Raw genomic sequence first — 24,599 nt, forward strand, 5'->3', positions numbered from 1 at the left:
CTGGGCCTGCTCATCAAAGGCTTCAGTCAACTAGAAAAGCCCACACTTCTGCTTCACCTAGACTTTACACACAGATGCTAAGCCCATTAACAATTGATCACCAACAACATGGGCTAACACAGCAAAGAACTATCCAATCAACCCAAGTTTTAATAAAACCAATAAAATTTAATGTAAGCCCAAATAAAAGTCTAACAATAGATAGATCTACTGACTTGACAGGTTAAGTCAGTTTAATCCTAACAGTTGATGAGTCATTTCTTAGGTGTTGCAAGGAGTACAAAACGTTGGGGCTAACTCGATTATCCCATAAAATTCTCATCGTCCTGCAAAATGTAACAGAGAATGGAAAAATGGTTCATAGATTTCAAAAATGGTAGGAATGTTAAGAAAAATAGTAGAAAAGCATTTGTACCTAAGGTCCCAACCAACATGACATATTTCCAATCAACATAACTACCTTAGTTATGGACTGAGAATCAGAAATATGACTTTACATATTTATATGTAATTTTACTCAAAAGTATGCAAATGTGCAGTAGAAAAAAATAGCAAATTGAGCTTCTTTGAATTTCCAATACAATAAACCATTATAGACTAAATTGGGCTCTTAAGTGAATACATTTGTACCTTAATTCCATATGATTATTCTATCTATTTACTTAGTACTGCAACCAATTAGTCAATTCAAATTTCCAAGCAGCCTCTTTAGTCTTTAGTTAAGGTTTTTGAAACCAAATCAAAGAAAAGCTGAAGCAACAAAAGTCAATCAAGTTATTCTTCAGTATAGAAAGAGGATGAAACTCTGATTAGTATTACACATCATAAGTTGAATGTGTCAAACATGTTAATAATCATCTCACAACCTTATAAAAATTCTAGCAAAATATAAGTAAATAATTAAAAAAGAAGAGTCATTCAAACTTTCCAAGCAATCTCTTTAGTGAAACCAAACCTAGGATTGTTGTGTTGTTGTGTTGTACACACAATACAACACAACCTAAAACAGAAACAAATTGAAGACTCTTAGATTCAATATTGAATAAAGCTTTTAAACAACTAGGACAGAAGAGAATAGAAGTATGAAGTATGAAGAGTAATACCTATATTTTCTTGCGATCGAGAATGATATTTGGGATGCGAGCAATAATTGGCCAGTCCTCCCCTGTCTCCCTTTGGACTCTTGGTCTTAGCAATGGACAACAACTGATGTGAAGATCAGTAAGAGAAGTGGGTAGTTCTTTGGGCAAGCATTGGAGAACATCACAAGAATAAATATCCAACATCTCAAGGGAGGTGAGGTGCTGAAAGGCCACTTCATCAAAGTGCATCAACTTTTTACATCTGCCAAATGTAATCTTCTTTAAACTGATCAAAGGGGCCTGCATGAGTTGCGGTCTTGGGAGTAATAATGGTAATAGTACCTCACTGCTATATATTGAAAGGTTTGTCAATGAAGGAAAATAATCTCCTAACAATGTCACTTTGAGTCTCTCACAACCTTCAATATGAAGATTCTTAAGCCGAGGAAAAACTCCACCTTCAATAAATGACCATTCTTCGAATTCAGGCATAAAGTAAAATTTCAAGGTCTCCAAAGACCTACAGAATGACTTTGATTGTATTACAACAGAAGAAGAAGAAGAATCAAGACTAGTAGAGTAATAAAACTCTGAATCTATTCTCACCAAACCATTAACATGCATAATAACAAGGTCTTTGAGACATGGCAGTTGTTCCTTCAGGTTTGGATGAGGCTGGAGGGCACTGAGTAGCTCTCTTTCTTTATACAACTCATCAAATTCAGGTTCATAGTGATAATACCATACCAAAGATAGCTGACTAAGAAACTTCTTACTTTTTAATGATACATCTGAAACTTCCTCAAGGCTACTCACATTTTGTAGTCCTCCAATAAAAAGACTCCCGTGCAGATTTTGAAACTCTTTCAACAACTTAATGCCACCACAATCTCTACTTCTTCCCACAACAAATGCATTAAGTGTTTGCAGGTTTTGCAGCTTTCCCAACTGCAATGGCATCTCTTGTAATGAATTCTTAGGAACACTAAGATGTCGCAACTTGATTAAATTTCCTATATCAATTGGTAGTCTAATAACATATTTACATTCCTCCAACAATAGTGTCTCCAAATTATACAACTTACATATTGTATTAGTTATCTCTTCAATTCTGCAACAATGTAACTTCAAACATCTTAAATACTTCAAATTGCCAATTGAATCTGGAATCTTTGTGATATAACAATCATCATATATGGATAGTACTCTCAAGCTTGGGAATGACTTGTTCAAGTGCTCAATCTTAAACAACTTCAGAAAATCTTCCGTAGATTCATGTTCCCACAATATGGTGCGCAAGCACTTAGCTTTAAATAACTCCTCAAATTCCTTAGGGTCATCGGCTTTTGCCCATTGTTGTATGTACGAAAAATGACGAACCTTGTGAGAACAATTACTTATATTACTCATCATTAAACAAAACTCACCAGAAACAAACATTGCTAAATCATGAATAAGATCATGCATGAGAAAACATGGCTCCTCCCACTCATTCCATGATGGTCGAAAAAATGACATTGAGATTAGATCTTTGAAGTACTTCTTTCCGATTTCTTCAATTCTTATTCCCTTCTTAGGAAGTAAAAGACCTTCAGCCATCCACAATAAGATCATCTCTTCTTCTTTGTATCCATAATCTTTAGGAAATATAGCACAATAAGAGAAACAAGACTTCAAATGTGAAGGTAAATAAAAATAGCTCAGCCATAAAGCTGGAAGAATACCAACACTCTCACTCTCGTACAATCCCCATATATCATTGTTTAATATGTCATCCCAATCCTCCTTATTTTGTTTACCACGTAAAAGAATCCCAAGTGATTTAATAGCTAAAGGAAGCCCATTACACTTTTCAACAATTTTTCGACCAATTACTTGTAGATCAGCGTACTTGTGCATGTTGACATCTATAGTAGCACATCTAACAAACAACTGCCAACCTTTGTCAAAAGATAAAGTGCTTAGGGAGTAAGTTGATGACTTAGTTTCCATAATTGATGCAACCTTATTGCTACGTGTTGTCACAATGACCCTACTTCCATGCAACCCTGATTTGAAACAACTGTTTAAGACATCCCACTTGGAAGGATCCTCATCCCAAACATCATCAACAACAAAGAGAAACTTCTTCGTACTCAGAGCCTTCTTTGCTTCTTCTTGAAGATCATATGGCTCTTGAATTTCACATCTTTCAGAAGTGACCTTCTCCACAATTAGTTTCATCACTTTCATGTAGTCAACTTTTTCATCTCCCACTGTAATCCATAATTTAGTATCGAACGTTTCGTGAACTCTTTTGTCCTTGTATACAAGTTGAGCAAGAGTAGTCTTTCCAATACCGCCCATCCCCACTATGGGGATCACTAACAATTTATCACCGGCACTTGTGTCATCCGACAAGAGCAACTTAATAATAGCTTCTTTATCATCATCCCTTCCATAAACATCAGGTTCTTCCACCGAAGGAGCACATACTCTTTTTGGATGTTCTTGTTTTTCTATACGTTTCAAACCAAGATCTTTATTGTCTAGAAGAAGCTTCAATTTCCCAAGTGTCTCTTCTATCTCAGGTTTTATAGCCTTATCGAAAGAATTTAAAGGAATTGATGAGATGAGTTTTAGAAGTAGCTTACTAGTACAAGTGCAGCCACCAAGAGATTCATGAGGACCACCATCTTCCAGTTCATTTCTCCATGCTTCAGTGTCAATCTTGTAAACCAAGTCGTCTGCATCATAAATGGCATCCTTGAGATCATCAAGCCATTTTCTCACCCTCGGGTCTTTGATGAGCTTCTCCTCGGCATCAATGAGCAACAGATCAGCAGAGGACAGCAAAGTTTTCAACTCCTTCAACAGCTTCAAGATGGCATCTTTTCCTTTGAAGAAATCCTTGACCTCTGTAGTTAACTTGTTCACCAATGGATTAAGCAAAGCAGAGAGAAGCGCCCCTCCAACCGATTCAGCCATCAGATCTTCAAAAACTCAGAAAGGATTACAGGAAATATTGATTGATGAACACAATGTAGTAATTCAAAAGAGAGAAATAATATGAGTGAGTGTAATAGCATGTATTTGTATAGTTTACAATAAAATTTTGAGTACACACTGCTCTGAAAGAACATCATGGGGTCCATTGAACATAGTTTATTACGAGTTTGGTTTACTATAACTTAATTATATGTTAATATAATTTTGGTAGACTGTGCTAGTACTGTTGCATCATGGTTTAGATAAATTTAGAAAAAAAGAAATAACATAGTACCTAATTACATGTGCCTTCACGTGTTTGAAAGTCAAACACAGCAACGGCTATCAAACTTTGAAATCTGATCATTTCTTTTATAATTAAATTTAAAGGATTAATTGGAATACATACAACTCAAAAAGCATACCATGGAATTAAGTAATCAACAATTTGGATAAATATTGAATTGTATTAATTGAATTGAATAACTGAAAACGAAGCCCAAGATTTATAGAGGTTCAACCAAACCAAACCACACAAAGGTCTAATTCTATTCGGAACTCAACTCCCCTTAAGATTTATAGAGGTTCGACCAAACAACACCAAGATTTTTTTCCAGTAAAAAGTGAAAAGAATATCATAAGAATACACTTTTCAACTATTCTTAGATTGTGGAATAATCCCTATGTAAAATTAGCTAAAATTCCACGTATTATGTGGGGTGACAAACTTTTTCATCCCAAAGCAATTGAATCTTCAAAAGGAAGTAACATAACAATTACAGAAAATGGATACCAACATTCATAATTAGGTAACTAAGGAGAGACAAAACACTAACAATGGTCTCAACCTCTTCTACGAAGTAACATCAATGAAACCACTCTGATCACTCTAGCTATTGTTATTATTATTCACAATCACACTGCACACCACACTCAAACTTTGTTGGTCTTGATTGCATTTCAATACTATTAATGACATGTAGTAAGTAACATTAAGCAAATTAAGAGAAGTGACAACCTTTTATACCCAGCTTAAATTAAGTAACAAAAAATAACAGAATTAGTTATTAGAGTGATTATTTGGCGACTGACTTCTTTCATTCATTCTTGAGCTCCAATTAGTCAGCAAGAAACATAGAAATACCACTGCTCTAGCTGATTCATCCAAGTTTGTATGTAGCCCAATCTGCATCTGGGACTTCCAATCTGCAAACCGGTACTCATTTATGGTTGGAAATTGCAAGAAGAAGAGAGTAATAGCTTGTGTTTACATGTCTCACAAACTATATATGTAATGGAAGCTATCAACTTGAAAGGCACTACCAAACAAGTAGAGTACATATCAAACCTTTATAGCTACATTTCAAAGTGCATACCAAACCTGCAAACATATATAAAACAAAATTGGAATTAAATCCGACCACAATCTAATTTCAAATATCTTAAATATCTCAAATTGCGTAATGAATCAAGAAACTATGATGTTATTGAAGACACAACACAAGTTACACAACATAACCTAAAACAAAAAAGGAATTGAAGACTTTGATTCATTATTGAATAAAGCTTTCAAACAAGTAGGACTGAGAAGAGAAAAGAGTATTACCTATATTTTCTTGTCATTTACAGTTATATTTCGGATGTGAGCAATTATTGGCCAGTCCTCCCCTGTCTCCCTCTGGACTCGTGGTCTTAGCAATGGACAATCGAAAATGACTAGCTCAGAAAGAGAAGTAGGTAGTTCTTTTGGCAAGCATCGGAGGTTACTACAGAAATAAATTTGTAACTTTTCAAGGGAGGTGAGGTGCTGAAAGGCCGCCTCGTCTAAGTGTGTCAAAGTTGAACAATTGTCAATTCTAATCTTCTTTAAAGTTATCAAAGGGGCCTGCATGAGTTGAGCTCTTGGAAGTAATAATGGTATTAGTTCCTCACAGCCATCTACTACAAGCTCTATCAATGACGGAAAATAATCTCCTAACAATGTCACTTTTAGTTTATGACAATACTCAAAATGAACACTCTTAAGACGAGGAAAACCTCCACCTTCCATAAATGACCACTCTTCCAACTCAAACAATTTCTGAAATACCATGTTTTCCAAAGATCTAAAGAATGGCTTTGTTTGTATTGCAACAGAAGAATCAACACTAGTACTAGAAGTGCAATAAAACTTTGAATCTATTTTCACCACACCACAATCCTGAATGATAAGATCTTTTAGAGAAGGCAGTTGTCCCAACGACGGCAAGAAGCTGCATTTACCACAACGTCTCATCTCCATGCTTACTAAATTAGACAAGCAGTGAGGATCTCCCATCCAATTTGGGAAACCGTTGCCATTATAGTTCTCAATCTTTAGTTTCTTCAAGTTTGGATGAGGCTGGAAGGCACTGAGTACCTCTCTTTCTTTGTGCAACTCATCAAGTTTAGGTTCACTATCCCATATTAAAAATAGGTGGCTAAGAGACTTCTTACTCTTTAATAATGGTGCATCTGAAACTTCCTCAAGGCTACTCACATTTTCTAGTCCATTAATAGAAAGACTACCGTGTAGATCTGAAAACTCTTTCAACAATTCAATACCACCAGAATCTCTATTACTTCCCACAACAAATCTATTTAGTGTTTGCAAATTTTGTAGCTTCCCGAACTGCAATGGCATCTCTACTAAATCGAAGGGAACACTAAGATGTCGCAACTTGGTTAAATTTCCTATATCATTTGGTAGTCGAGAAACTGAATAACATTCCTCCAACAATAGTGTCTCCAAATTATACAACTTACATATTGTATTAGATATTTCTTCAATGTTGCGACAATCTAACTTCAAATATCTTAAATACTTCAAATTGCCTATTGAATAAGGAAACTTGGTGATGTTATAATCAGATATGTGTAGTACCCTCAAGCTTGGAAATGACTTGTCCAACTGCTCAATCATTAGCTGATCAATGGTTAGACGTTCTTTCCACAATATGGTGTGCAGGTACTTAGCTTTAAATAACTCCTCAAATTCCTTAGGGTCATTGCCTTTCGCACATCCTTGCTGGTATGAAAAATGACGAACCTTGTGAGAACATTGTCTGATATTATTTATTGTCAAAGAAAACTCACCAGAAATAAAGATTGCCAAATCATGTATAAGATCATGCATGATAAAAGTTGGCTCCTTCGCATTGTTATTTGATGGTTGAAAAAATGACATTGAGATTAGATCTTTGAAGTACTTCTTTCCGATTTCTTCAATTCTTGTTCCCTTCTTAGGAAGTAAAAGACCTTCAGCCATCCACAATAAAATCATCTCTTCTTCAGTGTATTCATAATCTTTAGGAAATATAGCACAATAAGAGAAACAAGACTTCAAATGTGAAGGTAAATAAAAATAGCTCAGCCATAAAGCTGGAAGAATACCAACACTCTCACTCTCATACAACCCCCATATATCGTTGTTTAATATGTCCTCCCAATCCTCCTTATTCTGTTTCCCACGTAAAAGACCACCAAGTGATTTTATAGCTAAAGGAAGCCCATTACACTTTTCAACAATTTTTTGACCAATTACTTGAAGATATGAGTACTCATGTGAGTTGACATTGAGTGCAGCACATTTAACAAATAATTGCCAACCTTTGTCAAAAGATATAGTGCTTAGAAAATAAGTTGATGATGTAGTTTCCATAATTGATGCAACCTTATTGCTACGTGTTGTCACAATGATTTTGCTTCCTGGGAATCCTGATTGAAAAGTACTTTTTATGACCTCCCATCTGTTGCTATCTTCGTCCCAAATATCGTCAAGAACAATGAGAAACGTCTTCCCAGTTAAAACCTTCTTGACTTCATTTAAAACTTCAAACTCCTCTTCAATTTCACATTTGGCAGATGTGACCTTCAGAATAATTGCTTTCATAACTTTAGAACTGTTCACTTTTTCATCGTCTCCCACAGTAACCCACACTCTGGTATTAAACATTTTAACGACTCTATCATCACTGTATGCAAGCTGAATGAGAGTAGTCTTTCCAATACCGCCCATCCCCACTATAGGGATCACTGACAATTTGTCACCACTACTCGTATCACCCGAAAGAAGCAATTTAACAATAGCTTCTTTATCAACATCCCTTCCATAAACATCAGATTCTTCCACCAAAGGACCACATATCCTCTCTGGCTTCTTATGATTTTTCACACGTTCCAAACCAAGATCTTTGTTGTCTAGAAGAAGCTTCAATTTCTCAAGTGTCTCTTCTATCTCAGGTTTTATGCTCTTATCAAATGAAGTTAGAGGAGTTGATGAGATGAGTCTCATGAGTGCCTGACAAGTATTATGCATGCATGCAATAGATCAATTGACAGATAAAGAGTGAGGAATTGCATTATATTCTTATCTATTGAAAAATATTCATACAATAACTATTAGGGATAGGCACTCTATTCCAAATAAAATGTATAAACCAAACTGACAAATCAACCAATAAAATCAAAGCCACTGAATAAACTGAGTTACGATTTCTTTTAGAAAATATACTACATTTAATCTATTATTACTTTTTATCGTTAAGATAATTGATTTATTAGTACCTTACTAGCACAACTGCAGCTGCTATGAGATTCATAAGGACCACCACCTTCAAGTTCGTTTCGCCATGCTTCAGTGTCGATCTTGTAAACCAAGTCGTCTGCATCATAAATGACATCCTTGAGATCATCAAGCCATTTTCTTACTCTTGGGTCTTTGATGAGCTTCTCCTCAGCATCAATGAGCAGCAGATCAGCAGAGGACAGCAAAGTTTTGAACTCCTTCAACAGCTTGAGAATGGCATCTTTTCCTTTGAAGAAGTCCTTAACCTCAGCAGTTAACTTGTTCACCAATGGATTAAGCAAAGCAGAGAGAAGAGCTCCTCCAACCAATTCAGCCATCAGATCTTCAGAAACTCAGAAAGGATTACAGAAAAAATTGATTGATAAGCACAAATAAATTCAAGAGAGAGATAATATGAGTGATTGTAATAGCATATATTTGAGTACACACAGCTAATTGGTATAACTAATTATATGTTAATTTAATATGAGTGGTGCTAACTCCATGGTTTATTATAAATTTAACATAAAGAAATATAATACATGTGCCTTCACGTCTTTGATTATTATATAAATAGAAGATATCAAAGTTTGAGATCTGATCAGCTAATTATATAAATAAATTCTATGGGGAGACATTTAAGTTAATTGAATTTTATAAGAGATTAAAAAAATTATGAACATTAGTTGGGATTACTCATATTTCAACCAAGAAACATAGAAATACTATTAAGATTAAGGAATCATATGATGAAACTAAATCTGACAACAAAAACATAAAATAAAAAACACAAAAAAAACATTCTGAGAAAAGAAAGGTAAATATAAGAGAAAATGGAGACCAAGAGTAATATTAAAAAGAAAATGAAAGAAGTACAAAAACAATAACAAGTGTCATATCGGCCTCTTCTACAATCGAAACAAAACCCCAAATCTCAAAACAGTATTCTAATCACTTAAGCTACTGTATTATTCACAATCACACACCACACTCAAACTAAAAGTAAGCAAATCATATGTGTTTATTTGGTGGTAACTACTTAGTTGTTGCATTCTTCAACTGAATCCAATTAGTCCTCAGCAACAAACATGCAAATCATTTATGGTTGGAGCCTGCAAAAACAGAGTAATTAATTTCACTCAAAACCAAAAGCATGCACAAATAATAGAATTATTTGAAAATCCAACAATATTTAAGATTTAAGCAAATACATCCCAAAATTATTCAAAACAAAACATATATATATATATTTTAAAAAAAATCCAAAACTGGAGCTATGGATATGGTACATAATATAGTAGTTGTCATTCATATTTTTCTTTTCTGTAAATTATTTGTGAAAATCTTCTCCCAAAACCCCTTCTTTCTTTCTTACTTGATCGAGCAGAAATATACTAGTTTTGAGTAGACACTAAAAAATGAAAAGAATATCACAAAAATCCATTATTCAACAATTCATAGATTGTGGCATTAGTGAAAAGAATAATTAATTAATTAGTATAATCAACAACAATACATGCATGAATTTTGGTATCTCAATTTTGTTATGTTTATATCTGTTGTCATATTTGGTTATCCAATATGTGTTTACAAAAACCATACAAATACATAGTTCAACTATTCCTAAATTGTGGAATAATCTCTATGTAAAGTTAGCTAAATTTCCACAATCTGATGAACTTTGTATTATGTGTGGTCACAACCCTTTTCATCCCAACAGCCAAGCAAGTGGTGGGAGGTCGAATAATTGTCAGAACACTGTCAATGTGAATATCTTCCGCAAGCCTCGCTCCTCTTGTTCTCGCAACTACTCCATTCTTGTCTCGAGAGCTCGAAATGCTTCCAGCCAAAACAGTTCTAGAAACAACTTCACCTGTGTTGTGGTTCAGAACACGCAGTATACCGTCTATCCCTCCCACAACTAATGTTGATGATTCATTTCTCATCATCCTGCAGAATGTAACAGAGAATGAAAAAATGGTTCATAGATTTCAAAAATGATAGAAATGTTATGAAATATGGTAGAAAAGCATTTGTTATTAAGTGAGAGCGTGGATTGTAACACAAAGCGCTCAAGTCTGATTTGAAAAGTTTTTATAGATTAAATAAAATTTAGATGTTAATGATTGTCTATGAAATGAGGAATTAGGCAGAGCAAAAAAGTGAATGATAGTCAAAATAATTGGAATAAAGCTGTAAAAGATTGTAAACATGAGAGAAATAACAGTAAGGTGAGGAAAATTACAAGGAACTAGATCTTCTTGTTATCGACATATATATTGGGGATGTGAGCAATAATTGGCCAGTCCTCCCCTGTCTCCCTCTGGACTCGTGGTTCAAGCAATGGACAATTGATGATATGAAGATCAGAAAGCAAACTGGGAAGTTCTTTTGGCAAGCATTGAAGGTTCCAACAAGATTCAATTCGCAAATTCTCAAGGGATGTTAGGTGCTGAAAGGCCTCCTCGTCTAAGTGTATCAAGTTTTTACAGTTGTAAATCACAATGTTCTTTAAACCCAATGAAGCCTGCATGAGTTGAGCTCTTGGGAGTAATGATATTAGTTGATCACAATCCTCTATTTCAAGCTTTGTCAATGACGGAAAATAATCTGCTAAAAATGATGCTTTGAGTTTCCTGCACCACTTTAAACGAAGATACTTAAGACGAGGAAAAACTCCACCTTCGACAAATGACCACTCTTCTAGATTAGGCAAATAGTCAAGTTTCAAGGTCTCCAAAGATCTAAAGAATGGCTTTGTTATTGCAACAGATGAAGAAGAAGAATCAGCAGTAGTAGTACTTGATGTAGAATAATAAAATTCTGAGCCTATTCTAACCATATCATATAAACGGTCAAAACGAAGGTCTTTAAGAGAACTTAGCTGTCCCAACGATGGAAAGACATTGCAATAAGAGCAACATAAAATCTCCAGCCTTACTAAATTAGACAAGCAGCAACAATCTCCCATCCAATTTGGGAAACTGGTTCCTTTGTAATCGAAAATCTCAAGTTCCTTCAAGTTTGGATGAGGTTCAAGACCACCAAGTATCTCTTTATGCAAGTAATCAGTTTCAAAGCAATAACCCCAACTCAAACGTAGGTGACTAAGAAACTTGAAACTCTTTAATGGTGCATCTGCTTCTGAAATTTCCTCAAGGCTACTAACATTTTGTAGTCCCTCAATACGAAGACTCCCATGTAGATTTTGAAGCTTTTTCAATAGCTTAATGCCTGAATCTTTATTTTTCCCCACAAGAAATTTATTAAGTGTTTTCAGATTTTGTAGCTTACCCAGTTGCAAAGGCATTTCTTGTAATCGACCGGGGGGAACTCTAAGATGTCGCAGCTTGATTAAATTTCCTATATCAGTTGGTAGTTGAGTAATCGAATAACATTCCTCCAACAATAGAGTCTCCAAATTATACAACTTACTACAAATTGAATTGGGTATCTCTTCAATCTCACCACAATCTAACTTCAAATATCTTAAATATTTCAAATTTCCTATTGAATCAGGAAACTTTGTGATTGTCTTGTCCTTTATGGATAGTACTCTCAAGCCTGGGAATGACTTATGCAAGTGCTCAATCTTTAACAAACTGAGATGATCAACGTTTGAATCTTGGTGCCACAATATGGTGCGCAAGCACTTAGCTTTTAATAACTCCTCAAATTCCATAGGGTCATATTCTTTTTCACAATCCGGCATGTATGAAAAATGACGAATCTTGTGAGAGGATTTATTGCTATTCAACATTAAGCAAAACTCACCAGAGATAAATATTGCTAAATCATGTATAAGGTCGTGCATGAGAAAACTTAGCTTGTCGTCATCACATGATGGTTGGAAAAATGACTTCGAAATTAGACTTTCAAAATACTCTTCTCCAACTTCTTCAACTCTCTTTTCAATTTTAGAATATAAAAGACCTTCGGCCTTCCATAACAAGATCATCTCTTCTTTTTGGAATTTATAATCTTTTGGGAATAAAGAGCAGTAAGCAAAACATTGCTTTAATTCTGAAGGTAGATAAAAATAACTCAACCACAAAGCTGGAAGAATTTTGACTTCGTTTCTTTCGTACAACTCCCATATATCATTTTGTAGAATTTTATCCCATTCCTCCTTTCTCTGCTTCCCTCGTAAGAGATCACCAATTGACTTTATTGCTAATGGAAGTCCCTTACACTTGTCAACTATTTTTTCCCCAACTTCTTGGAGATCCAAGTAATCATTTGAGTCTACAACAAGTGAAGCATGTTTTGCAAATAATCGCCAGCCAGCAGCCTCATTTATTCTTCCTAGTTGATACGTTGACCCTGTTTTCATAATCGATGCAACAACTGTGCTCCGTGTTGTCACAATAATCTTGCTTCCAGACTTTCCTGATTTGAAACAATTGTTTAAGACATCCCACTTGGCACGATCCTCATCCCAAACATCATCAACAACAAACAGAAACTTCTTCACACTCAGAGCCTTCTTTACTTCTTCTTGAAGGTCATACGACTCCTCAATTTCACATTTTTGTAAAGTGACCTTCTCAACAATCAGTTTCATCACTTTCATGCAGTCAACTTTATCATCTCCCACTGTAATCCATACTTTTGTATCAAACGTTTTGTTGACTCTGTCATCCTTGTATACAAGTTGAGCAAGAGTAGTCTTTCCAATACCGCCCATCCCAACTATAGGAATCACAGATAATTTGTCACCACCGGTTGTTTCATCCGATGTAAGCAACTTAATGATCTCTTCTTTCTCATGATCTCTTCCATAAATATCAGATTCTTCTAGCGATGGAGCACATACCCTCTCTGGAAGCTTATGATTTTTCACACGTTCCAGACCAAGATCTTTGTTGTCTAGAAGAACCTTCAATTTCTCAAGTGCATCTTGTATCTCGGGTTTTATGGCCTTATCAAAAGAAGTTAAAGGAGTTGAGATGAATTTCATGAGTACCTGACAAGTATTATGCAATAGAGAAAGAGTGAGAGATTGTGTTAAATTCTCATATATTGAAAAAGATTCATACAATAACTAATACTATAGGGTGTACAAAAAAGTTTACAAACAGCCAAATCAAAATAAACCCCTAAATCAAAGCGAAAAATGCAACTCAATGGAGATCTAAATCACCCAACGTAACCCGAATAAACCACCACAATTACTAGGCGAGTTAAACTTTTTTATTTTCTTAATTAAATGGGTTAAATTGGGTTGGTTGAAATATATAATTAATATAGTAGTCAAGTGTACAAGTGTCTAAAGCATAGTTATTAGTCTAGAATATTTCTAACTAATCTAGTGACAAAGCCTAATAATAACTAATTAGAGAAATCCAATCCATTGATTCATTAGTACCTTACTAGTACAAGTGCAGCCCCTATGAGATTCATGAGGACCACCATCTTCCAGTTCCAGTTCATTCAGCCATGCTTCAGTGTCAATCTTGTAAACCAAGTCATCAGCATCATAAATGGCATCCTTGAGATCATCAAGCCATTTCCGCACTCTTGGGTCTTTGATGAGCTTCTCCTCAGCATCAATGAGCAGCAGATCAGCCGTGGACAGCAGAGTTTTGAACTCCTTAAGGAGCTTGAGAATGGCATCTTTTCCTTTGAAGAAGTCCTTCACCTCAGTAGTTAACTTTTTCACCAAAGGATTAAGCAAAGCAGACAGAAGTGCTCCTCCAACCACTTCAGCAGCCATCAGATCTTCAAAAACTCAAAAAGGATTACAGGAAAGAGAGAGAGAGAAAGAGAAAAATCAGAAGTAATATGGCTTGAGTTCACATTAAAATTTTGAGTACATAGTATTAGTAACATACTTCTCTAAAAGCAGGTCATGGGGTCCATTAAACATAGTTTATTATGAGTTTGTTTTGTTTTATGGATAGCAGTGTAAAACAAAACATGAGTGCACCTTCTTAATTACTGTAAACTAATGCTAATTTACACTAATCTAATTATATGTTAATTTAATTGTGGTAGACTGTGCTAGCTGCATGGTTTACATAAATTTAAGATAAAGAAATAAAATAATACCTCATTACATGTGCCTTCACGTACGGCTATGAAGATAAGAGAAACTTTGATTATATAAAGTAAGAGAAATATAGCTAGCATTGTAGTATTTGTTTATAAAATGTAAAGGTTAATTGGAATAAAGCTCGAAAATCAGATCATGGAATTAATCAACATTATCACAAATACATAATAATAATAATGTCTAGTGGGGGATTGCTTTCCAACTTTAATTATTACTGTAAATTTAATATCATTTTGGTATCTTATTGTTTGTCATAGCACCAATTTTATACAACTATTATTTTAAAACATTGTAATTAGACAAAAGTCCTTAAATTTAACAATCTCAATAGTTCAAGGGGAATTTTTAACAGCCAAAAAAGTTCAGAGAACACGATTTAGTACATGTCAAAGTTCGGGGGGAAAAATTACTAATTAGCCTATTTAAAATTATATATATATATATGTATGTATATAAAGATAGAAGTCTTTTACCAAAACTGCAATAAATAGTTTTTTGATTCACAATATATAAATCACAAAGTTATGCTAAATAAAAAAAATCTAAATTCATTTCATACATATACAATTGTTTTACACAGATTCTACACACTTTGACAAACCAAATAAAATGACCTTTCATGCAACTCATGTCATGAATCATGAATCAATAGCTTTGTTTCTTCTTCTTCTTCTATCCCTAGTAGCCATGTTCTCCCCATATCTCTGAAAAATATCAGCCAAATCAACCAAACCAACCTCTCTCAACTTCTTCCCCACCTCTTCAAACATTACAATCCCATCCTCATTGGAATAATACTGCAAAAACTTATTATAATCAAATCTAGGTACCTCTAATCCTCTCTTCATTGTTCTCTCAACATATTTTGTAGCTTCCAATAACTTTCCGGCCTTAACCAAACCGCCAACAAAAATCGTATCGAAATTCACAAGGGGATCCAATCCTTTCCTTCCTCTCTTTCCCAAATGTCCCTGCAATAACATTATATATGTATGCATAATTGGCTCACAACCTCTATTTATCATTAATCTAAACACTTGAGTAGCTTCACTTGCTCTTTTCAATCTCAAAAACCCCTTAATCAAACCGTGGTACACACTAATATCCGGTCTCTCAATCGCTTCCACAATCTTATAAGCCATACTCACTCTGCCTCTAGCTAAAAGCCCACATACTAGTGATCCCAAAGTCGAGTTATCAACTTGAATCCCTCGTTCGAGCATCTCTTCAAACATTGCATAGGCTTGAGAAACCTTGTCCCTTTTGCACATCCAATATATCACAAGCCTATAAGTTGAGAGCCCCAAATCTTCCATCCTCTTAGACCTCATTGCCTGGAAAAGCTTAAACGCTTCATCAAATTGATTTGCCTTAAAAAAGGTCTCCATCATTTTCTCAACCGCATCAATTTCTGGCTCGAATCCTTCATCCACCATCAAGTTCCACATCTTTGAAGCCTCTATCAAATTACCCACATGACAAAAACCCTCAATCAAACTCTTGTAGGTAAATCCATCAAGCTTAATCCAATCTTTCAACTTGAAAACCAATAATTTAGCTTCATCAACGAGCTTACTCCCACAAAGAGTCTCCACCACTTTGTTCAAAGTCCCCACACTATACTCAAACCCATAATCATTCATAACATGAAAAAACTCGACACATTTCTTCAACTCTCTCGCCCCAGCTAAGGTCTTCAATGCAATCCTGAAAGTCTTGTCATTCACCAACCTACGACGTCCCATCTCATGAAGGACTTCCCAAAAGAGATCAATGTTCCGGGAATGACCAATGACATCCAGCATCTTGTTGAAGGAGACCGATGAATGTTTGAAAAGTGGATCGGTTTGAGTAAACTCAAAGAACCTGTAAACAGGTCTCCATGAGTAAGGGAACTTGTTGCAGACTTGAAGGAAGAACTCGTGGGTGAGTTGGAACTCTGAGGCAGATAGGTTAGAGTGGAGGCGTGACTCGGGCGAGTCTTGTTGTTGGTAAAGGATGGTGCAAACTCGAAGGAGGTGGGCTGGGTTAACTGGGGACGGACTGGTCTTAGAAAGTGGTAGTGGGCGAGTTGATTCGGTTGTTGAGAGGCGAATGAAGTTGAGAAGGAGAAATTTTGGGAAGGCTTTTCTTTGTCTAATAATCATCATCATTGATCTCAATTGGCTAAGTTGAGAGTTGAACCAAATGATTCCTTTAAAACATCTGGTATATACATTCAATCATCCAATTAAACACTAACAAATTAACCAAAAACAATGCAAAAGCAGAAGGAGATGGCAATCAATTTTGAATTCTTGTAAAACTAATCTATTCTAATGCAAAAAGTCAGTTAGGCTTAATCAAACCACAGTGATTGAGAGAAACATTGTTCTTGCACACAAACTGGAGAATAACAAACACTTTTTCATGAATACCAATCCCAAAAGCCTAAAAATCTCAACTTTGAGAGAGAGAGATTAAATGCAGTAGATGAAAACCCAAACCTTTTCCTACACATCACTCCCATCTCAGTAAAATCAAAGTTTCTTCTCCTGCTAACATAAATTACACGAGACATACCCAAAAAATCAATATTTGGTTGATATTTCAAAGCAAGATCATCACTTAAAATAGCTTCCAAGTAAAAAAACGCAGCTTTATTCCCAAGCTACAGAAGAACTTGAAAAATACTCTATTCCTAAAATCAAAATTCAAAGTCAATATCAAGAAGAACATAAAAACCCAACTTAAGTTAAAACCCAACTTTTTCAAACCCATGACTGCAATCTTAGGTTATCCATAGTGATAAATGAAAATTTCTACAGTTTGAACTAAAAGTCTAATTCATTAACTTGGAATTTTGATACCCAGAAAAGCAAAAACTGGTGTGATAATAGAAATGTATAATCAACAATGCATAACCAAAAAAAAAATGGGAAGAGGAGAAAGAGAAATGTAAACATACCTGAATTGTGTTCATTTCCATGGCGGTTTAAGAGGAATGGCCTTCTTCTTCTTCTTCTGTTTCTGCGGTTTTAACTCAGCTTCAAATTTCTCTAAACGACAAGTCGTTGTAATAAACTTTCAAGAAGGAGAAAACTACATGTCGTTTTATGTAACTGAAAGATGTCGTTTTAATTTTGGGATATTGGCAGCTAAACCACTTGAACATTACGGTTTATAACACTTAACCACAACAACTGAATTTTTGGCAGCTAAACTACCTAAAGCCTGGTTCCGTTTTGCTCTGCACACCTCCGTCAAAAAATCACAGTTAAGTGACACGGTGGACTGTCCACGTGTACACACTTGTACACATAGCAAATTTTTAGTGGTCCACATAATATAAGTTTTAATAATTTTTAGTGGTCCACGTAATATTACGTGAACCACTAAAAATTTGCCACGTGTACAAGTGTGTACGCGTAGACAGTCTACCGTATCACTTAATTGTGATTTTTGGACGTAGGTGTCACTTAGCTAAACAGAACTAAGGTTTAGGTAGTTTAGCCGCCAAAAATTCAGTTTTTGTGGTTAAGTGTTACAAACCGTAAAATTCAAGTGGTTTAGCCGCTAATATCCTTTTAATTTTAATATGAATCTTTAATCTATGGAAGCATCGGTGATGGGATGGTTTTTCTGGGTGAATTTTGGTTTTAATGTAATTATTTTTAATTTATAAATTATAAATTTAAAGTTCATATTGAATTAAAATAATTTTTTTAAAAAAATTGTGGACCAATAAAAGATTGACACATGTCATTTCAACAATAAAATCAAATAGATGCTAACCGAAGGATAGTGTAAAAAAAATACTAATTTTTCTTAATTTTAAGACAAAACCATACATATGCATTAATTTATTTATTTTTACATTTCGAATTATATAAAAATATTCCAAGTTCCAACATTGAAATATTGTACAACTCAAAAGAAACAATATTTCAATCCAAATTTGCTATTACATATTGGCTTTCTTTAGGGGCCAAAAAAATGACAAGTGTTATTTGTTTACATATTATACCATTTCACTTGCTCAAGAAATTTACAATCACTTCACTAGTTTTCCGCCACATAATTAAAAACAAACATAAACACATTATTATTGATATTTATTTATACCAAAATTTTCAGCTATTCCAAAAATTTACTTTTTTTCTCAAATTTTCAACACTACTTAGTAGTGATGAAGATGATGAAGAATGTTTTTAATAATTGTCAAGATTCTTTAATTAGTCTCTTGTCTTCTGAATCCCAATCCAACGTGCATAATCCACCCACCTAAACAAAAAAAATCATAATAATAAACAAAAAAACAAATCAAAAAGAAACATAAACATTGAAAAGTAATATAGAGACACTTACATTAGTGAGCCTAAGAAAGTGTTGCCAGTTCTAACAGCAAAGCAAATTGCACTAAGTACAAGCTTGTGTTGATGTAACAAAGGTTCTAGAAATCTTTGTTCAATGATTCCAGCCAGTACTTGGTACCTATGTTATAAATTATTCACACACATTATTAACAAAACATATATTATAGGAAATAGGAAATTTTTGTAGTAGATTCTTCAAAAGATAATTTTAGTAGATCTCCTATTTATTTTGGTATTCATAAAAAAAATTTAATTTTTTTTTTTTATGATTGTGTAAGTTGTAGCTATTTATGATCATTTGTAAATTTTCAAAATATTCCGAATAATTTACAATGCCGATAATAAAGCTTAAACAGTTACTTAACACGCGTATAAAAAAACAGTCGTGCTTCTACCAAATATATAAATTTTATTTTTGATATATTATTCGATTTTTTTTTCTAAAATTTACGAACTGTTCTAAATAATTATAACATTGTAAAAGAAAAAATATTAAGAAAAATTTATATATACCAAAACAAATAGAGATCTGAACATTTTTTTCATAGAAAAATTAACAGTAAAATCTTTGGTCTCTCCATTGAAATATTCAATAACACGAGTCACGTGATTGAGGACTATTCATGTACAGTCACGTGACTCGGGTTATTAGTTTCAATCGAGACCAATAGTATTGTTGGAGAAGTTAATTAGGTCAAAAATGAGATACCTTAAGTTACTTGAAACAGCCATGTAAACACCATAGGCAACACTGGTTGGTAATATGGGAACATCTTCAGCTTCACCAGCAAAAGATTTGTCTAATGCTTTTCTTACATTGATCAATCCATTTGTCACTCCTGTTCCAATCTGAATTATATAATATAGTTTCATTAGTCTTGTGAAAACAAAATTATAATATTATATTTCAATTTCAAAAATTGTAAAAATTAGGAGAAAAAAATTCTCTGATCAATTTTAAGTTGTTCAAGAATATTAGCGTTGAGTTCTTCAACCTTTTGCGTTATGATTTTTCTATTTTAACTAAGGTAAAATTATGGAACCTTTAATACATAAAATTTTATTTAAAACTTTAGTATATATGAAAGTGTATGTAAATTGTTGAAATTTTTTGTATACTCTGTTACTTCTGCTGACTTTTCTTGGTGTTTTTTTTCTTTTTTTATATATGAAAAACTATAAAATAAGTTTAAATCTATGAAACAAAGACTACACTATAAAATTTACTAACTCAATTAGTGAAGAAAACTATTAATATAAAAAAAATGTTAAAGTTACCAGAGAAGCACTGGTTCCAACTGCAAATAATTTAGCTCCATTTCTCTGTAAAAATAGATTAAATTTAAACAAATTAAAATTAAAATTATTAAATTTATGAACAATTATTTAACATGACTAACTCCTAATTATAACTTAAAATAAAAATTAATCGAAATAAATAAATATACATACCACAATGGCTCCTACTCTTTGTAAGAATGAATAAGATGACCCAGCCAAAGCTACCTATTTAAAATACACAAAAATTTAGTATGAATTACAACATTTTAGTAAAACAAATTAAATTAAAAAAAATGGTATTAATTATGAAAGATTATTGAAAAGAAGAGTTAATAAATGAATTACTTGAAAAGCATTTTCAGGGCAAGCATGGAAGAAGTTGGCAAGAGTTCCTGCACTGACTGCTAATGGTGACCTAAGAGATACAGTTGGAGCTGGAAGCCATACTAGCATGAAATCTGCTATAATTGCCATCACCTAATAACAACACTCATTATTATTATTATTATTTAATTAACTAACTAATTACTACTACTAATCATCATTTGTCATGATAAAACAACACAAAATTAATCAAATTCTAGCAGAGTCACATGTATTTATAATGGTTACTTTTACATAATTTTAAGTAAGTGATATTTCAATTAAAAAGTATACTAAATGATCTTAAGCATAAGATTATTTCACTATTTCTCAAACTTTCATATACTCTAAGATTACCAAAAACATATATACATATAAATATATATATATATATACATACCACATCAGCACACACAAAATCGAGCTCTTTAGTGAAATTTTCTCTCCTCTTTTCCAACTCTGCAGCAGTCTACAACACATACAAAAAAATGTTATAGTAATATCGTTATTGGTGCAATTTCATATCAGATCGTACTTATTTTACTTTAATAATTACCTTAGTGAATATTCCAACACCACACTCAATCCCAACTTTAGTCAAGAACAAATCATCAGCAAGCAACCTCTCCTTAAACCCACCAAAACCAAGCAACCACCGGAATACCGCCGACTTCTCCAACTCGAAATACCTCTTCACAATCGATCCCGGAAGCCTCCCGGCCTCAATCGCGGCCGCCATATCCTTAGGTAAACTCTCTAAGGACCGATTTGCCTCCGCCATTGCCATGATTGCCTCTCCCCTATTTCTCTTCCTATTCTCATCTCCATCTCCATCTCCACCGCCACCACCGCTATCATTTCCTCCTCCTCCTCCTCCTCCGCTGCCACCTAGGGCGGCGGATGAGGCGGTTAATTTGATTTTAGGGAAGGAAGGAGTGAAAAAGATTGATGAATTGGTGGTGGTGAGAGTGAGACGATGAGGAAAGGAGTGATGAGAGATTGGATTAATGGAGGAGGAAGAGGAAGTGTTGTTGTGGAGAGAGAGTGTTGTGTGGATGTGGTGAGAGAAGGTGGCTACAACCACCATAGCTATGGCGGTTGATCTTTGCTTTTCTCTGTTTTCTCTTCTGTCTAAGGTTGAGAAGATGAGTTTGTTTTGGTTATTTGGTTTTTGGTTTATTGGAAGTTACTTTGGTGGGTTAACTATATTAACGGTTTATTCAACCTTATTTTTTTTATAATAATAATAATAATAGGGTAAATACTATTTTGGACCCTGTGTTTTGCAAAAGTTACAGAGTAGACCCTGTGTTTTGTTAAATGACAAAATGGACCCTGTATTTTCTAAAATAGTAAAAATAAGACCCTGAGCTTAATTTTTGATAACTTTTTTTTTAATACAATCAACTTGAAGACAATGCTTAATACGAACAGATACAAAAAATATAAACAGTTTTGTCATATAGCACTTTTAGATCGAATGATAATTAAACTTTATTTTGATAAAAAATCAATTCAGGGTCCTATTTGTACTATTTTAGAAAATACAGGGTCCATTTTGTTATTTAACAAAATACAAGGTCCAATTGATAACTTTTGTAAAACAGAGGGTCCAAAATGGTATTTACCCATAATAATAAATAAGAGAAGAGAATCATTTGTTACTAGAATAATATTGTGATAAAATAGTGCCAAATATTACTCTCTCTTAAGTCTTAACTAAGAATTTTGTTAAATATAGAATAATAAAAAAAAGAATACTTCCCCCACTATTTTCTTTAAGAATGTTATTAAGAGTAATGATTTATATTTATTTTTTAATATTAAATATAATAATTACATTATTTGAAGTTAATTAGCACCATGTCAATAATACATGAGCAAATTGTTTTGAAATCTGTCCATTTTCAACTTAAAAGACAAATTTGTATTGAATTATAATTGGATTTTTTTTTGTTTAAGGAAGCAAATTCTAATAATTATGGATATAAGTGGTTTGTTGATGTTAATTAAGCTAGATTTATGCACTCACACATTTTTTTTAATAAAAGTTTGCTGACTTCATTAAGATAAATAGACTAATATGATAGTCCTTAATCAGAATAACGTACCAAATAATAGATCGTACCAAAATGTGAATTAGAATAACGTACCAAATAATAGATCGTTTGATTATCGAATTACTTATAAAAAAAAATTGGATGAAAATAAATGAAATAGACTGTAAAGGACTATTACAATAATTTATAATTAATCCAAACAGATTAATTTTCCACTCATACAATTTTTTTTTTTAAAAAAAATGATAATTAAGTTTGCATGTGTTTTGTAATTTTTACTTTCAATAATTGAATTGGTAAATATTTTTTGCTCAATTTTGACAATACAAGACAATAAAAGCTTGAAATTGGTATTTTTTTAAAAGAAAATAATATGAACCATACAACAAGTGAAAATCATTTAATGTTTTATTTTATTGTATTTTTTATTTAGTAATATTTGAGACCTTATATTATTATGCATTTATATTGTAGACAGAAAATAAATAAGGCTAAATCATCAAGGGCCATATAATAGAGTGTGGTGGGGTCTTTAATAGGGACCCCATTACCTTTGGAAAACTTGACTATTTAAGAACACGTGTCAGAAAAATAGAGAGAAGAGATTGGATCAACCAAAATTAGTGGCCAATGAAGGCACGTGCATCACACGCGAGGTTGATGATTTTGATTGATTTGTAGCACTAAATAAGATTTTTATGGTTCAAAATCTCCATGGGAAAATCCTAATGCATAGCTTTACATACAACAAATTAACATATCAATATCACTATTTAGATAATAATAACTACTCATGCTTCTATAATTTCATTTGACAAAAACATTGTTTTCCTTTTCCTTTTCTTGAAATAGGTATTTAGATATAGATTTATTGTTATTAAATAAAGGCTATAATGTGCCTAAATTTTATGCAATAGAAAAATTAAATATAATTACACATTAGCAATTTTTCTCCCCGAACTTTAACATATACCAAATTATGTCCCCTGAACTTTTTTGGCCGTTAAAAATCCGCCTGAACTATTGAGATTGTTAAATTTAAAGACTTTTGTCTAATTTCATTCAATTTTACTGTTTCAAGTGCTAAATCATACTCCCCAGACTTTGATGTCTACCAAATCATGTCCCTCAAACTTTTATATGTATTAAATCATGTCTCCTGAACTTTCATACATGTTAGAATTTTTTTACTAAAATTAGATAAAAGCCCTTAAATTTAACAATCTTAATAGTTCAGAGAGAATTTTTAACGGCAAAAAAAATTTAGGGGGCATGATTTAGTACATGTCAAAGTTCGGGGAAAAAAATTGCTAATTAGCCTTACACTAATTTAATGTTTAATGAATTTTAAGGGCATCTCCAAAGCGAGCAAAATTGGTAGAGCTCTTTTTTATTTTCTTAAATATTAAATTTACACAGTAACCAATTAAAGAAAAAGTAGATATCGGTGCTCCTGTCAGTAAAACATTTGAAAAGTCAATAATTATTAAAGTTATATGGACTCACATTTTTAACAGCCACACTTATAGCAATTTCCATTAGAGTTGCACTAATGTGGTTGTTTTTTTTACCATCCGAAATCATGGTTTCAAACTCTAATCAATTTAAACTAAATCATTTGAGAATTGAGACTACATAAATAAATTTATGTGACGTTTAGTTGGGATGAATAAAAATATTTTTTTTTATCTTGTATTGGAATGGTCATTCCTTTCATTTTAAAATGGAATAGTCATTTCACCAAAAATGATGAAATAGTCATTATATTATAATGATATTCTAATACTTTAAAATGTAACCAAATAAAATAATAAAATAAAAATTATTTCTTTTCCATTTCATTTCATTACC

The 24,599-nt window shown here is 33.2% G+C and overlaps 5 protein-coding genes across 7 annotated transcripts; all 5 read right to left on the reverse strand.

Annotated features, from left to right (window-relative positions):
- Positions 1-1,103: 1,103 nt before the first annotated feature.
- LOC133035523 (putative disease resistance RPP13-like protein 1) lies at positions 1,104-4,049 on the reverse strand. The gene has a single exon (XM_061111364.1). It carries the CDS (start codon positions 4,047-4,049, stop codon positions 1,104-1,106), a length of 2,946 nt encoding a protein of 981 aa, XP_060967347.1.
- Positions 4,050-5,655: 1,606 nt separating this feature from the next.
- On the reverse strand, positions 5,656-8,972 carry LOC115709496 (putative disease resistance RPP13-like protein 1). Its single transcript, XM_061111365.1, has 2 exons — positions 8,634-8,972; positions 5,656-8,367 (listed from the first exon to the last, which is right to left on the reverse strand). Exons 1-2 carry the CDS (start codon positions 8,970-8,972, stop codon positions 5,656-5,658), a joined length of 3,051 nt encoding a protein of 1,016 aa, XP_060967348.1.
- A 1,105-nt stretch (positions 8,973-10,077) lies between these two features.
- LOC115708929 (putative disease resistance RPP13-like protein 1) lies at positions 10,078-15,043 on the reverse strand. Its single transcript, XM_030636957.2, has 3 exons — positions 14,003-15,043; positions 10,880-13,600; positions 10,078-10,584 (listed from the first exon to the last, which is right to left on the reverse strand). The coding sequence occupies exons 1-2, from the start codon at positions 14,348-14,350 to the stop codon at positions 10,886-10,888; spliced, it is 3,063 nt and encodes a 1,020-aa protein (XP_030492817.2). The 5' UTR covers positions 14,351-15,043; the 3' UTR covers positions 10,078-10,584; positions 10,880-10,885.
- A 157-nt stretch (positions 15,044-15,200) lies between these two features.
- On the reverse strand, positions 15,201-17,751 carry LOC115709816 (putative pentatricopeptide repeat-containing protein At1g26500). 3 transcript variants are annotated; one of them, XM_061111452.1, is made up of 3 exons: positions 17,637-17,708; positions 17,176-17,223; positions 15,201-16,894 (listed from the first exon to the last, which is right to left on the reverse strand). In XM_061111452.1, exons 2-3 carry the CDS (start codon positions 17,196-17,198, stop codon positions 15,328-15,330), a joined length of 1,590 nt encoding a protein of 529 aa, XP_060967435.1. In that variant the 5' UTR covers positions 17,199-17,223; positions 17,637-17,708; the 3' UTR covers positions 15,201-15,327. The 3 variants fall into 3 exon arrangements, with proteins under 3 accessions (XP_060967435.1, XP_030493908.2, XP_060967434.1); XM_030638048.2 differs by lacking the exon at positions 17,176-17,223 and having other exon boundaries at positions 17,637-17,751; XM_061111451.1 differs by lacking the exon at positions 17,637-17,708 and having other exon boundaries at positions 17,176-17,605.
- Positions 17,752-18,613: 862 nt separating this feature from the next.
- LOC115709818 (protein RETICULATA-RELATED 4, chloroplastic) lies at positions 18,614-21,929 on the reverse strand. The gene is made up of 8 exons (XM_030638049.2): positions 21,245-21,929; positions 21,089-21,157; positions 20,671-20,802; positions 20,497-20,550; positions 20,323-20,367; positions 19,754-19,893; positions 19,037-19,162; positions 18,614-18,952 (listed from the first exon to the last, which is right to left on the reverse strand). Exons 1-8 carry the CDS (start codon positions 21,773-21,775, stop codon positions 18,904-18,906), a joined length of 1,146 nt encoding a protein of 381 aa, XP_030493909.2. The 5' UTR covers positions 21,776-21,929; the 3' UTR covers positions 18,614-18,903.
- Positions 21,930-24,599: the final 2,670 nt, after the last annotated feature.

This window comes from Cannabis sativa, chromosome 3, assembly GCF_029168945.1.
Source record: "Cannabis sativa cultivar Pink pepper isolate KNU-18-1 chromosome 3, ASM2916894v1, whole genome shotgun sequence".
Taxonomy (NCBI): domain Eukaryota; kingdom Viridiplantae; phylum Streptophyta; class Magnoliopsida; order Rosales; family Cannabaceae; genus Cannabis; species Cannabis sativa.